Genomic DNA, 16,938 nt, shown 5'->3' with positions numbered 1-16,938 from the left:
TAAAATAACATCTCTGAATTTTGCTTACGTCAAGCGGTGGGTGTTCCCCACCCGCAGCTAATTGGGTGGCACAGAAGGAACTGTCTTCAGTGTTCAGGAGGGGCTCCTTCTGGGTCCGGAGAAGCTCATCCCCAATTGACAGGTGCATTTGACCTCCCTTGATCTGCTTTAAGCATGCTTTGCACTTTCATAGCCTTCTATGCAAATGCACAACCTGGCTGAAGCAAGTAAAAGCCCATAGACACGGGTCCATTCTCTGTTGCTTTTAATCATGCCAGCAGAAATGAATAGACATGGCCTGGAAATGCATCATGCATCATATCTATATTGTGTACGGATTGCCTGACTATTTTACTTTAAATTCTTTTTTAATGTGTGATCATTTAATTCTCTTTAGGGCCAATGTAAATGTAGCACTGAGAGACCCCTTTTTTACTTTGAGTAGCCTCTCTTGTGTAAACAGTACAATGAACACTAGCAGAGTATAACAGAGTTATAACTGGTCCTTGTGTAAAAAGCCAGTCCAAGGTCTTGTTTACAGTTCTGTAGTAGTGATTGTATAACCTTCTCCTTCTGTTGGTGGTGGTTACAGACACATGTTATTTCAGTTAGCTATTTCTTTCAAAATGATAGCATTAAAGAAGAACTCTGGGCAAAACTGTTCTTAACCCTTGCAGTTGTGCTACCCCTGTGCTGCAAGGTGTTAAGTGCTCGTTTGGATCCAGGTGTTAAACTGAAAAATATCTATCCACCCGAACTGCGGAGCTGGCTGGTTGTTACAGCACTCCCTCTTGCCTGTCTTCTCCTCTGCTGCATTGATGGTATGTCCCTTGGCATCCTCACATCCTATACACTGTGCATAGAACATGATGATTCACAGGACCTTAGACCACTGCAGCAGAAGGGGAGAGGGGCTCCAGTGACCAGTCTAAGAGCAAGTCGGCTCTGGGGATCTGGGGGGTACAACTTTTTTTATTTTAGTACCGAGACAAAAACTAGCACTTAACCCTTGCAGTGAGGGGTAGCCCCACTGCAAGGGTTAACAACAGTTTTGCCCGGAGTACTTCTTTAATGTTTGCAAGAGAAGTTTGAGTAGCCTTTTGTTTCTATACCTTTTTCTTCTTTAATACCATAGTACTACATTATTCAATAATATGCTTTCACAAGCCCATTAATAGACATAGACTTGTTCTGGGCAGCCAGCAAGTGACAGTATTAGTGTCCAGGTCATATTGTCCCTGTGTGCTGGAATTGTTTTACATTTTGTCTTTCATCCTGCAGCACAGTCGGTGGCTGTTTGTGATTTGCATAATAGAGATCTGTGCCAGGCATGTTATTTCCTGACCTGTACAAAAAATAAATAGAAATCTTGCAAACAGTGACAGTGTGGCCTGGTAGTCGGTTCTCATTGTGGCACCCAGGATTTTTCAGACCTTTTAGAGGTTGTTCATGAGAAAATAATTTGCCACTTTTAATATCCCATGAATGCTACACACATACTGTACACCAACCTGTGCATGTTGTCTTCAGCAAGATGTTCTGTTGTGGGAGAGACCTTACAACACAATGCTTTGCTACAATAGCTGTGCCCCATGGTGACTTTTTGTTTACCCATTTTTTCCAATTTTAGTATGAACATATCAAAACTGAAGACTACTACTACTTCTTCTATATCTGTACTATGTTCTTTTCACTTTATATACAACATTATAACCAGCAAAAAACATAGATAATTGTAGCCCCCACTCAGTTATGTACAGATTTGTGGAATGGGATACATTCATATTGACTTTTTTTTATGGGAGAACAAAAGTGCAGTCACAAACAAATAGGGCATGCTGAATTTACCAAAATGTGAAGCAAAACCAACACATCATTAAACATAACTGAACACCTCTGAGGAAAGTTTAGTACAAAATCCAAAGACTAAGACCCATTGATAGCTGAAAATAGATATCACTATCTCCTATACACTTCTGCACTACACCAAGCCACGGCCTGCATTTTATGACTGGAGCCTGTGGTGTGTCAAGGAGTTCTCTCCACTTTACCCAACAGAGTGATCTCCATACTTGGGGACTGGTCAATCACATTGCTTCCACAGGACAAGAAATAAAGTTTTTTTTTTCACAGTCCCAAACAGAGCACAATGAACACTTGTAAAGCACTCTGCTGTTATTTATAAATATGCAGTGCTTTTTAGAGCTGCAACAATTATTCGATTACGTCGATTAAAATCGACGATGGAAAACGTTGTCAACATTTTCCATCGTCGATTCGTTGGCTAAAATTCAAATTTGCCGCTCACGCCTGCTGCTTACGCCACGCCCACGTCGGTTAAGCCGCTCGCGCCAGGCCTACGCCAGTAAACCCGCTCACTTACGTCACGCCCACCGCACACGCTGAGGACATGCGTCTGGCCCTCTCCTCCCGACTCGCTTCCCGACTCGCCGCTGCCCGCTGACAACAAATGTATTATTGCTGGGATTTGTTGTTCTGTAGTGTGCCGGTGTATATTACATTGTTTTTTTGCATTTCATTGTATTGTGCACGGTGTTCTGCATTGTATAATACAGCGACACACTGCAGAACATTAGCAGTTATAGAGGAACACCAAATCCCAGCAATAATACATTAAACACCCTGTATAATGTATTATTGCTGGGATTTGTTGTTCCTCTATAGCTGCTGGTGTTCAGCAGTGTGCCGCTGTATTATACATTGGTATTCTGTAGAGCTGCAACTGTTACTAATAGAAACTAGTAGTCCATCACTGGAGCCTTTTTAAAAAAAATCTGATTAACCGATTAATCAAACTTAATAATTGGCTAACTAATCGATTATGAAAATAATCGTTAGCTGCAGCACTAGTGCTTTTAGCAGCATTATGGCAGCGCTGTGACCATACCTGTCTGAGCAGCTTGATATGTTCAGGGGAGCACTAAAAGAAATGTCCACGTACACAAGCCATACACATTCTCTGCATTTTAGAACTGTTGGTGCAGCTATCTAAACAACCCCTGACTCTGCTAAGACGGGGAGGCTAGCTTGTTGGTTACGCGGGCTCCAGAACCATTATAAAATATTGGCTTACCCTTCATTTGTGCTGGATAGCTTATCATGGACTGTCATGCCTGTCTCGTACCCAAAAATATTTCATGGGGCTTTAGCTGGTGAATGGAGAGTAGTGGGGAGTAGTGGGGTGTAGAGAAGGTAAGTATTAGTCACACGTAGGCTATATAGTGAACTTGTTATTTTGCTCTGAATAGGCAAAGTGAATGCATAAATATATTCACTGATACTGTATTTATGTCATGTTTTGTCCGTGAGCTAATAACCCTTTCTGTTATTAGTCCAGACCCTTTTTTTAAATTAATTTGTAATGTTAAGCCAATGGTTATTCTGTAACTGTTTAAATATAGATATGTTTGTTTCTCATAAAACGGGAAGCAGCCTAGCTGTGTAACCTAATTTGCAAAACAAACTCTGTTGATAACGTTTTTTGGCATGCTCACTCACCAGGAAGATAAATATGTATTTTGTATTGTTACACAACAATTTGTATTAACAATGTATGGGCTTATTTTCAAGGCGATATGGAATAATGTACAAGATGCAGTAGAGCAGGGGTGGGCAACCTTGGCACTCCAGCTGTTTTTAAAACTACAAATCACATGAAGCACTGCAAGACTTACAGGCATGACTCCCAGAGACAGAGGTATTATGCATTTGTAGTTTTGTCACAGCTGGAGTGCCAATCTTGCCTACTCCTACAGTAGAGTATAGCAACCAGTCAGATTTCATGAGCCTACAACAGTCACTATTGTAGAAGAGAATTAGTTGGCTTGGGTTACTACAGACACAGAATGTGTGACTCTCCAGTAGATTTTATTCACATTTTATACTCCATTCCTTTCTTCCAGACCTTCTAGGAAATACTTGCATTATGAAGGTTCCCTGCCCATAAAGCCCAATGCAAAATGTCCACTTAAGAATAAATAAAGCTGGAAGTAATTTAGTGAGAAGAAAGCTGCCAGCCAAAAGACATCTGGCAATGACTAGTAACTATTTGCCATGTGGCTGTGTGATGAGCTAAAGTATACTAGCATTCCAGACTAGACTTTTATTTTGTACTTGATTTCCTTTTTTTGTGGAGACTGTGAGTTGTTGCATTCTATTTAACTGAAAACCATATCAATATTTATTCTTTAGTTGGTAATTGTTACTCTTTCCTTTTTATCTTTGTATGTCTGGTGCTGTACATTTAGTATTTGCAGTGCTATCTGAACTACTTTCCCCATGTTCATAGAAAGCAAGCTAAAACTGGTAATTTGTCATTCACATTTACAATTACAGTGACATGGTTAAAATAATGCCTTGACAGAGGAGGGAAAACATTATTATAAAGTGAAGTTTGCCTTGACAAGGTAAAACAAAATAGTTTCTGAGCCCCAAAGGTGCTCCTAAAATATTTTACTACATGTATTTTTTTAATTGTTATGATTATTGAATTTTATATTATTGTTATTTTTATTATTCTAATGAAAGTAGTAGCATATATTGTGTGCCTTTTTAGGATTGTATCCTACTCCTTTTATTGATCTAAAAAAAGTGTGTATATATGTGTGTGATAGATATCTATCTATCTATCTAGATATCTAGATAGTTAGACACACCCACACACATTTTTTAAAATTGATGGTGGAACCAGTTCCTGTGAAAAAACATTTCCGCATTAAATAAATTGATAAATGTTGTATTGCCAAAAAGTCAAAATAAAGTTGGATTTATTTTTTAAAAGCCTTGTTTAACCCCTTCATGACCAGTGACACTGGCATCGGGCCCATTTAAACAGACTCTTTTACCGCCAGGACTCTGTTTACATTTGTAAAGCCGACCATTGCGACCATAGAAGCAATGGAAGCGATTCTAGCGACTCAGCTGTTGCCAGATCGGTTCTATGGGCTGGCCACACCCGCCGTGTTTCCCGGGCTCCGCTGCCCCTCCTACGGGCCCGGGACAGACGTCTCAGGTGTTGGGGGGAAGCTGGGGAGGAGAACTGCGAATGTCCGTTCACCGATCTCCTCCCTGTACTATGGGACCGGGAGCGATGCAGATTACATCACTTCCGATCCCGTAGCTGTCATTGCTGGGCTCCTTTAAAGTGTAAAGGTGATACTAGGGGTCTTTTGGATCTCCAGTACTGCCTTGTGTTGACACTTACCCATATACAATACCTGTGTATCAATATCTTGTAGCAAAAGAGTAACCTCAGTCTTTTACATTTCTTCTGTAAATATACACATTGTGATTGTTCTGTCATTCAATTGTTCATTGTTGTCATGCAAAATCAATATACACCAGAAAATAAACCAGACCAAAAAAGTAAGTACAAAGTGCCTATGTTCTTCAAGAATATCTGACGTATTACAGCATATTAGCACACTACAGGCCTGAACGTAAGGGTGGTAAAGCCATTACTCCTCTTGTGGGCCTGGTTATGTTTCTGTTATCCAGAATTTGTCACTTACCATTTTGGGAAGGTTGCTGTTATTTATATCTACCAGCTCTAGGTAAATAGTATGCAAATAGTACACAGCATTGCTGTGCAAGAAATTGATGAACTTGACATCTGATTTGTAAAGAGATGGCTGTCAGTCTTCAACTTTATTGCTTTCTGTTCAGGCTAAAAATAATGAATGCCTATTGAGTTGATAAATGTTGTCAGCTGATTTCCCACACTCTACATTCTCAGTCACTTATATCTACCGTTGCAAGCCTCATTGCAACTTGCAAATATTTTCCTTTCTCCTTTTCTTAGTCTTTAAAAAAATGGACCTGCACATTTGTATACCATTAAAGCTAAGTTCACCTATTAGTCGAGGTGCACCAAAATAGAAATTTTAAAACCGAAAATAAACCGAAATAAAAAAACGTGTCAGACCGATACCGAAAATGTTTTTTTTTATTTTAATTGTTTCAAATTTTTTTATTTTTTATAAACTTTTTAATTTTTTATATTTTCATTTTATTTTGATTTTTTATTAAATATTCATTTTTTATTAAATATTTTTATTTTTTACTTTACCTTTTTTAGGGGCTTTGGGGAAATATTAGGGGTCTGAACAGACCCCTGATATTTCCCATTTTAAAATGGAAAAAGAGATTGAGGACACAAAGTCCTCAATCTCTTTTTCTGTATCCCCTGTTATCAATGAACAGGAATCTTCTATACTGAGTGTTCCTGTTCATTGATAACATGAGGACATGGTATGTTTACTATAACCACAACTATGAATGAACAGGAGGAGATGTAGATCACTTACCATTCATTCATAATTGGGGATATAGTAACCATACCTTGGTTTCCTCTCTGACACACTTACACAGGAGGCTGATCGAGCAGTGTAGGGAGGAGAGCTCAGCCTCCTGTGACGGCGCGGCCTGTCTCCGCCCACACACCGCTCTGCCAGACTGAGACGCCGGCCGCTCACAGCGCTCTCCTCCCGCTGTGCTCGGCCGGCTGTCACTTTCTCTCCTCCCCACTGGGACACAGAGCAGCTCCCAGCGAGGAGGAGAGAAGCCAGGGATGCGCCGAGGTATTGGCAGGAAAATGGCACTTTCGACATTATGCCAAAAGTGCCATTTTCGGCCGATATATATGTGTGCATCCCTACCTATTAGATAATTTTTCATGATCTTTCAGGCACCCGTAAAAGTTCTAAAACTGAACCATATACTCAAGATGAGGCTGAACTATAAAGTGGCAAGATTATTGCTTTTTCTCTAGAGTAAATTCCCTTTTTAATGCATGACTGTACTCTGCTAGCTTTGTTTGCCGCAGCCTGGCAATGCGTGCTATTGTTTAATCTGTAGTCAACAATGACCCAAATCCTTTTTCAAATTCTGACTTCCCTAGTGAAGTACCCATTAATGTGAATTCTGCTTGTCTATTTTTAACCCCCAAATGCAGTACTTTACATCTTTCAACATTAAGGGGATTATTCACAAAGCTGCCGAAGGCTGAAGTGAAGTGAGCCGAACGTTGTTAGGCTATTCACTTCTGGCATGTACGGCTGATTTCAGCCGTACAGAAAAACAATTGGTTCCTATTGGCCGTCACCTGCAGAGTCTTTTAGCAGGTCCCGGCCAATGAATAACAACTCAGCGGAGCCGGTCGTGATGTCACGGCTGGCTCCGCCCAGTTGTTATTGTTTAATGACAGATTAGCTTCCCCAGTTCATTTGGGGATGCTGATCTGTCATTCCAACTGGTGGAGCAAGCCGCGAGATCACGGCTGGCTCCGCCCAGCTGTCATTTGCATGGAGATCGGTCGGCTTTGGCCAACCTTTCTCCACGCTTCGGCTGTCACTTCAGCTCAGTTGAGCCGAAGCATAGGCCTTCGGCTCAGCTGCTGTACAGGCTATACAGGCACACCACTCTCAACCTTGGACCAATTAGAAAAAGAGCCATATACCGATACTCTCTGGACGCGTTCCTGTAGCCAGTTCTCTATCAATGTACACACCATTTCATCAATGACCATAGATTGCAGTTGTGTATTAAGCGTTTATGTGGCACTGTGTCAAATCCTTTAGCAAAATCCAAGTACACCACATCCACCGGCCTTCCTCCATCCAGATTCTACGCCCCTCCTCTTAGAATGTTAGTAGGTTGGTCTGACAAGAATGGTCCTTCATAAATCTATGCTGATTATCACTTCTTATACCATTGTCATGAACAAAATCCACTAAATAGTCCTTTTATCATTCCCTCAAACAGTGTGCTTAATATTGATGTTAGACTGACTGGTCTGTAGGTCCCATGTTGACATCTTGAACCTTTTTTGAATATTGGTACTACTGTTGCTTTACACTAATCACTTGGTTACCCTTCCAGTCAGTATGGACGCCTTGAAAATTAGGTTTAATGTCTTGCTATAACCTGGTTGAGCTCTTTAAGTCCCCTTGGGCAATGATGGCAATGATCATCAGGTGAAAGTAAAAAGGGAATAACAGCCTATAGAAAACGAATGCTGTTATCACATCTGAGGGCTGGTTAGCTGTAGTCTAATACATTGTGGTTTTTAGTTTAGATTTACTTTAAGTACTCAGTGTTTCTCTTATCATAAGCTTCTCACAGTGCAAGCAGCAACGACAGCCAAGGTCAATGTAGAAAAGAGTCAATAAGTATTAGAGAGAGAAAAAATAAACATTTTGTGGACAGACAGGAGGATATTCAGAATTACCTTGCTGCTTGGTGTTTGTGATGCACTAAAAGGTTACAATCCTACAATCAAAGTCAAACTCCATTTTTTTCCTTTGGTTCTCTGAGCCCTCAGTATAATATGGTGGGCACTTTTACAGTGCTAGTCCTAAATTGATTTGGATGGCTAACTTTAGCCAAAATTTATTTTAGTATAGATAGATTGGGAGTGTTAGACTCTGTCAGGTTTCGATTGCCTATTGAGGAGATTTCCTCTCAGTTTCTGTCAGGACATAGTGTTGGGAAATCTCCTCCATGGATCAGTGATAAATACATATTTTTTTGAATAGAGTAGAAAATAATTAGAATTTCTGACATTTTGTCCCTCTCTTCTTTACAACTTTGCTTAAAGGAGAACTATGGGGTCAGTGTTTTTCCCCATAGTTCTCCTTAGGGTAACGGGAGGACACAAACTAGCGTCCTCCCGTTACCCTAAGCTCAGTATACCACGAGCTACAGCTCGCGGTATACTGAGACGCCGCAGCCGGGACGGATCCCGACGTAGATGACAGGATCTGCCCAGCTGCGTGAGTGACAGCTGGCTCTGCCTATCTATAGGCAGAGCCAGCTGTACCCGCCCTCTCCCCCGTCCGTTCCGCCAGTCAGCGCTGGCAGATCAGAGCGGGGAGAGGGGAATCCAGCCCCTCCCCCTGTCACGGCAGAGAGCCGTGACAAGATCGAGAGGTGAGCGAACCTGGTATGTGTTCGCTCACCTTCCGATCTACTGAGCCGACCTGTGACAGTCTCATTGTCACAGGTCGGCTAGATCTATGAGGTGAGTGGAAATCACTCATCTCATAGTTCTCCTTTTAAGTTCATTAAGGTTTGCAGGCATTTGTTTATGGGCAGCTTTCTTTAGATCCCGCCACAGCATTTCAGATTGAGCATTTAGCTGTTAGATGACCTCACATTTGAATCTAGAGTACTTTGGTATACAGAGGAGTTTAAGGTTGACTCAATGACTTTAAGGTGCACAGGTTCTGTGGCTGCAAAACTACCCCACATTATCACACACCCACCACTGTGCTTGACAGTTGTATGAGGTGCTTGTGCTGTTTGGTCTTTGCCAAATGTGGCGCTGTGCGTTATGGCCACACATCTCCACTTTGGTCTCGTCTACCTTAAGGACATTGTTCCAGAAATCTTGTGGTTTGTTTAGATGCAATTTTGCAAACCACAGTCATGCTGCCATGTTTTTTTTTAGGGAAAAGGCTTTTGTGTGGCAACCCTTTAAAAATAAACCATATTTGTTCAGTCTTTTTCTAATTGTACGGTTATGAACTTTCACGTTTAACATGTTAACTGAGGCCTGTATCTGAGTCTGAGATGTCCAGTAGACAAGATGTAAAAAAAACAAAAACGTAGTATTGCAGTGTGCAATGATACCTTTCTTATCGGACTAACAAAATATATAAAAGACAAGCTTTTGAGAGTGAACCTCTCTTCTTCAGTTCAGAAGCAATATGACAGTTTGTGAGTTAAAGCAAGAGAAAGCTGTTAGGGGAGGGGGGTCATAAATGTTGGACCTGGGAGTAAAGAATGCCTCCTAATAATTAAAAGACAGAACAAATAAACATAGGATGACCAATAAACCCTAAACAGATCAGAGATATACGACCTACATGAATATTGTGATCTGTAGATTCATAAAAAGTTCTGGTAGTGTGTCAGAAAACCAGAATCCATATTAAAGGAGAACTATGAGGTGAGTGCTTTTCACTCACCTCATAGTTCTAGCCAACCTGTGACAATGAGACTGTCACAGGTCGGCTCGGTAGATCGGGAGGTGAGCGAACACATACTGGCGTTCGCTCACTTCTCGATCCTGTCACAGCTCTCTGCTGTGACGGGAGTGGCTGGATTCCCCTCTCCCCCCTCCGATCCTCCAGCGCTGACTGGCGGAACGTAAGGGGGAGGGGCGGGTACAGCTGGCTCTGCCTCTAGATAGGCAGAGCCAGCTGTCGGTCACACAGCTGGTTGGATCCAGACATAATTGTTGGGATCCGCTTCAGCTGCGGCATCTCAGTATACCGGGAGCTGTAGCTCATGGTATACTGAGCTTAAGGTGACGGGAGGATGCTAGTTTGTGTCCTCCCGTTACCCTAAGGAGAACTATGGGTAAAAAAACCGAACCAGATAGTTCTTCTTTAAGTCCCTCCTTTATGGCATTGAAATGTAGAATCATTTTCACCTCAAATGTTTTCCTTTTCATGAGCGTTTTTAAAATTCCCTTTTTAGTACTTTAATATTGAGGTTTTGGATGGAGTGATCCTTCTGGGAGAAGTGATGTCCTACTGGAGTGCAATATTCATTCTCTTTGTGGTTCTTGATCGAACTCCTGTGTAGGTTCATTCTGAGCTGCAGCTTAAGGCCAGTTTCCCCAATGTAACAACCTTTGTCACATGCTGAACACTGTATCATATACACCACGTTAGCAGATGTACATGAGTATGACCCCTTAATAGTGTACGCTTTGTTATTGTGACTCGCTGTATTTCTGTCACATATATGTTGGCAAAGTTTGCAGTGGGGTTTATTGCATTGTACTGTGCCATTCTGTGTAAGTGCCTGTACTGTTCAGCTTACTGCGTACCAATCTTCTTCTCCGGTTCAGTGGTTGCTTATATATATATTTCTCAGTGAGGGTGTCACATAGGTTATAGTAGGACCACACTTTACAGAGGCACTTTAAAGTGGTGGTGTTCCCTCACACATATTTGTGAAGTGCTGCTAAATGTCCTCCTTCAGGTTACAGCACAACATTTTATTGGGACTGAGGTCACAACTTCTTGTCACATGTCTTTCTATGTGATAATTCTATTCCAGCCACTTGTTGATTATTATTTTGGATCACTGATAGGGTCTGCATCGACAGTCTTTTGTTCACTTCAAGTGGGTTTTGAATGCCCATACAAGTCTACTGGGAAAGTAAAATCTGCTTGAAGCAGGTTAATTGGAGGTCAAATACAGCTGGCAATGATTTCTGAATGATCTCAAACTGATGCTATTGACACAAGCCCAAAGCCCAACGACACAGGCCCTTATATTACTTGATTATAAGTGTGTGGGCAGACAGCTTGTGAAGGAAGAAGAGATGATGTAGTGAGCGGTCCAGTAACCACAAATAAATAAAGGAGAAAAAAAGGGTATTTTGAAGAGTTTTTCTTAATACTTTTTAATGTGGCATGTCCAAGGAAGGTTCTCCATACCGATACTCACTACTACTGATAACTACAAATATACTATTATTGGGTAAAGGTGGGCCTCTACTTTAAATTGTATCCTTCATTACTTTCAAATAAATGATTTTTTATTTTTTTGCTTGGAATCATTGTTTTCTTTGTTTATTTAAATCAATATTTCAAACCGCATATAGCTAGGCTTTGTGAATTAAACTAAATGCTTTGCACCATCTGATAATAAAATAATATAAAATGTTTCTTTCTACTTACAGACCTATATAGGCAGTGTGGTTATATCTGTAAACCCCTACAGATCTCTGCCAATATACACCCCAGACAAAGTGGAGGAATATCGAAACCGAAACTTCTATGAACTTAGTCCACACGTGTAAGTTTAATAAAAAGTGAATACTCTTCTTTGTTGTAAGCCTGCCTGTGGCATTGTTCATTTATCTGTGCTGAACTGGTCTGGAAACCGCAGGTCAAAATGACCTTCTCTTTTGAAAATGCATTGTCATAGTGGTGATAAGGTGTCCTAAGAGAATTCTTGTCCTCAATGTGATTTATGTAACGACATCCCAGATAGCTGCATGTAGGTTCCGGGCTGCACTTTGTGGTAGTGCACTGCCTTTAGCTGTAATGGCACAGAACAGTTCTCCGGGTTTGCTCCAGTGCTGGTACATGAACATACCCTAAAAATCCTTTTTCAGCATGTTGTTTGTTCATTTTATCATCTCTGGCACAGTAATGTTCTGCATATGCACTGGACAAAGGGTGGATGTGGCCACATAGAATAATGACGAGTCTACCAAGTAACTATCTTTGTACATGTGTTGAGCAGATTCCATTATTCTTTATAGCTGGATCTGGAAGGTGCATTGTTCTCTCTGACCAGACCTGTTCTCTGCCATATGCAGTTGTTTAAAAGGCCCCTGGAGAAAATAAACAATGATTTGGCCGTGGACAGAAAGGGAACTGTTTCTCAACAACAGAGCTAGCCACCTTTTACTCTAGAGGTTGGTGGGGAACCCTAGTTATTGAATGAAGGATGCAGATATCATTCAACATTTACCCTGCCTGCATAGTACTCTCTGTGTCCTGCACCAGCAATATGTGCATCCACATGGGGAGAAGCTAGACTGGGCACTTGCACCACTTGCAGTGTGATTTATTATTGGCTCTGTTGAAGCCCACAGGCACAGCCTCCTGGCCTGGTCCTCTTGAGTCACTGTCTGCCCTGCTGTGCCTATCATATGCTGTGCTTTACACTGTCATTCCAGAGTGGCAGTGAAAGACAATCAAGCTCCATATATGTGGAGGTAAGCATATGTCCTGCAGAGCATTGTTCATACTTAGTGCAAAGATTTACTGCAAGTAATAACCTGCCTATTGATGCTAGGATCCACACCCTGTTTAGCTTACCTGACCAACCACACACAGCCAGGAAAGTAGATAACAGGACATGATCACAGGGTCAGTGTCCATGGAGATTCTTTTAATAAAGGCAGTGGAACGTCCAATACTAATAGTACTCCTGATCTGTTAATTGATTTTGTTGTGGTGTAGAGCGAAGGCAAGCTCTGGCAGCAGTCTGGTGTGTGCACATGAAATTTCACACTGAAAAAAAGCAATCCTGGTTCTATGCTGTACTTTTATGGAGGGCATTGTTTAACTATACCACCCCTCCTGACTGCTGCAAAGGGTGAGTTAGCACAAGGCTTGGAATTAATACAAAACACCATGTAGGAGATTGCCAAATGACTGCTGCGCGCATGAAGGCAAAACAGCTAGAAATGCTCTTGAATTTCAGCCTCCGGTGAATTGACCTGATCCAGGCTGAAAGCTAGTTTGGGAGAAATAACCGGTTTTATCTCTGGTTGCATCATTTATCCAGACACAGATAGACTTCACATAGTGATGATAATTTTCAGCAGTGACGGCCAATGAGAGGTGAAATCAGTCACATGGTTAAAAAACATTTTGTATGCAATATAGCCTAGAGAATTGAGCTGTATGTGTGGGGATTTTTAGCAGTCAAAGACTTGGATATATGGCACATTTCTGCATGAGGAAATTCTGCATATCTCTGGCACGCATTTCTTTTATCTGTAAAACATTTTGCAGACAGTATTTCTACATTCCTACAACTGAATGGCTGGCAAGAGTTGGCTATATGTTCTGCATGACTGTGCTGCCTATAGAAATAAGTCAGATTCTTTAATTGTGTAGCCATCATGAGAAAAATGACAGCTGGGAGCTCGCTGTATACTACAGGTTATATAAGTGCTCAGTGTCATCCTGTTAAACTTGCTGTGTACTTGATATGCCTGTAAAAGGGGCCAAAAAAGACTGTGTTGCCATAACAAGCAAACACATTCAGCATTTATGCAGATTTGAAAATGAAAGCAACCTTCTTAAAAATTATATTCTTGAGAAAACTGGAAATCCCCATTTTGTTTTACCTCTGTATGTGATGTAATACAACCACACCCATTGCATTTCCTGGGTTTGCCATGACCTGGCGTTATAATTTTAGAGCTCACATGCAAAACAGCTGTTAGTAAAGTTGTAGCACATACAGTAGTTCCTTATGAGAAACATTGAGGGGAATTTATCAAAACTGGAGCAGACAAAATCTGGAGCAGCTGTGCATGGCAACCAATCAGCTTCTCTCTTTCATTTTCAAATCTGAACTGAACAAACTGAAGAGATATAAGCTGATTTATTGCCATGGGCAACTGCTCCAGGTTTTATCTCCCCCATTTTGATAAATTCGGTTGAAAAGTCGGCCAAGAATCACAAACGACTGGAATTGTTTACAAGAGGCCTTCAGGAGATGCATGTTTCTTAGAAATTCCGTATACATTCCAAGAGTACATCACATCCTTTTGCATCTTGTCTAGCTCCCTCCGTCTTGGAGCTCTATACTCTTCTTTGTTTTTTAATGTGGTTCCTAGTGCATTGAAACAATGTGAGATAAGTGTATAGTGCTAAATAACCCCCTCCGTGTAACATAGCCTTTGATAAAATAAATAGTGATTAAAAATATAGGCTGTTTTAAACTGACATTAAAGTCAAAAAGGTTTTCCCTCCCCCATGTTAATGTTAGCACTTACCTTAAATTATGTCTCTTATTCCGATCTTCTTCTTTGCTGATGTTTTCATCTGTCCCTCCAGCAGTGTGGCGGCTCTCCGATTCAGTGCTGACTGCTCTTGCTGGCACTTCCGATTTCGCACTGTCTGCATGCGGTGGCACACGTCCATAGACTTACCTTGCGTCTCTGCTCGTCTCCCGGCTGAGAATAGGAACTGCACATGCGCCCGCCCCAAGATCCTTTGCGGCCTTACGAGCAGTTCCTGATTCTCGGCCCAGGAGCGCGCAGCGATAACGAAGTAAGTTTAAACCTAGTTAAAGCATTTTGTTTTTTTTAAACGTATTGCCTATGTAGATATAGGCAAAAAAACGGAGGGTATAGAACCCCTTTAAGTGTTAAATAGGAACCAATCAAAAATGATCAGTAAATGGTGAATTTAGAAACCGTGCATTGCCTACTGGTGTAAACCTCTTTAAAAGATATGACTCAAGTGGGAAAATCAAATGCAAAAATACAAAGTGACTGAGGATATTTCCACAAAACTACTGAAAGTGTAGCTGTAATGGTTTGTGAAACAAAATGTAAATGTGAAACTATGTTTCTAAGTGAATGAAACAAACAAACGTTATTTTAGCAAACCTGCTGAGCGTGTGACTATGTGAATTGGTGAACGCAATACTTCTAGGTGGATGAAATCAAATAAAACATCCTTCAAAACATAACAGTTGGCTAAAGAAAAAACTGTGCACTCCCCACATTAATTAAATATCAAAACCGTATAGCTTTGCAGATCGAGGAAAAAAGTCAAGAGTTTTAAATCTTTTGTAGATCCCCCTTCTCAGCGGAGAAGAGAGTCTATGGCTGCCAAGAAGTCACACCATTGGAAGATCGTTCTGGTGGTGAAAAAAATTCCCCATTCCTCAGATTTTTAAGGTCTTGGCAACAAAGAAATTTTCCAACGTTCCAATCATAGAAGAAAGATAGGAATCATTATGATGCAGTATAGAAATGTATTGAGGGAAAGGACATACAAGCACTCACTTTTTAAAATAACAGCGGCCGGCCCGCACTGGTTTAGATAGACTCCCGTCTCCTCGAGATATAAGATCGAAGTCAGCTAGCCCCGCCCCTGACACGTTTCGTTATTTGACGTCCTTAGAGGGTAGCAGGTGATAATTAATGTGAGGAGTGCACAGTTTCACATTTACATTTTGTTTCACAAACCATTACAGCTACACTTTTTTAGTAGTTTTGTGGAAATATCCTCTGTCACTTTTTGTATTTTTGCATTTGATTTTCCCATTTGAGTCATATATTTTAAGAGGTTTACACCAGCGGGCAATGCACGGTTTCTAAATTCACCATTTACTGATCATTTTTGATTGGTTCTTATTTGACACTTAATACAGCCTATATTTTTATCACAATGTATTTTATCAAAGGCTATGTAACACTGAGGAGGTTATTTAGCGCTATACACTTTTCTCACGGTTTTATTAACCGTTTGTCTGGCGGCTTCTAACCACAGATCCTCGTTTCAATTTAATATTCTCCTATCTAGCACAAATTGTTTTATTATTAAAAACAGGTGCCCATACTTTTCTATCACCCCATTCATGCTACAATGTTGCAATAGTAATAAAAAACAAAACAATGCTGCCGTTTGTATGCATTTCCCCGCAAAGGACAAAGAAGGCCATCGTCAGACAGTTGGCTTCCACAGTTTCTAGACACAGGCTGACGGTCACAAGGAATAGCTGTCACTATTTCTGTCATAACTTTCCTTCACGAAAATGCTAGCTGAAGAGAATTTTAACCTGCTCTTTTCAATGAGAGCACTGCAACACATAAATGGGTACACTAAGACTGGTGGTTGAGGAAGGTGAATTGTCGCATGTGACATCTTTTGGCTCATCGCATGTCAAATAAGCTATTATGTTGCAGTACATATAGATTATTTGCCACATACTGTAGTAGATTGTGTAACTGTCTTGTGCCATCATCCTCTTGGCACACTACTGCACATCCCTATTGAGTCAAATATTGACAAACTAATTTTCTGTGCAGTTTTTTATTTTGCGCAGATTGTGGAACTTTGGGATTTTTGTGATCTTTAATGTATCAATTGCTGCATTAGTTACATCTTGTATTTCAAATCCTTCAAATTGAACTGTTACTTGGCGCATCCAAAAGAAAAAACAGGTTTCCATGCACCAAGCAATAGTTTATCCGGCCCCAGTGAATACAACATAATTACGGAAAGCATCGCACTATTTTCATGTAAAGTAGAGCTGCAGCTAATGATTATTTTCAAAATCGATTAGTTAGCCGATTATTAAGTTCGATTAATCGGTTAATTGGATCAAGAATAAATGTTAAAAAATGGCTCCAGTGAC

The 16,938-nt window shown here is 40.8% G+C and overlaps 1 protein-coding gene across 3 annotated transcripts in view; it reads left to right on the top strand.

Moving 5' to 3' along the window:
- Window positions 1–16,938, top strand: part of MYO1B (myosin IB) — a 230,201-nt gene that overhangs the window by 53,820 nt on the left and 159,443 nt on the right. For all 3 annotated transcript variants that reach the window (XM_018557219.1, XM_018557217.1, XM_018557216.1), the window contains exon 3: window positions 11,720–11,835. In XM_018557219.1, the coding sequence (XP_018412721.1) occupies window positions 11,720–11,835 (116 nt within the window). The remainder of the gene's footprint in view (window positions 1–11,719; window positions 11,836–16,938) is intronic.

This window comes from Nanorana parkeri, unplaced genomic scaffold (assembly GCF_000935625.1).
Source record: "Nanorana parkeri isolate BGI_ZX_2015 unplaced genomic scaffold, ASM93562v1 scaffold273, whole genome shotgun sequence".
NCBI lineage: Eukaryota > Metazoa > Chordata > Amphibia > Anura > Dicroglossidae > Nanorana > Nanorana parkeri.
The sequence above is the reverse complement of the archived record's forward strand: the minus strand, read 5'-3'. Positions and strand labels throughout refer to the sequence as shown.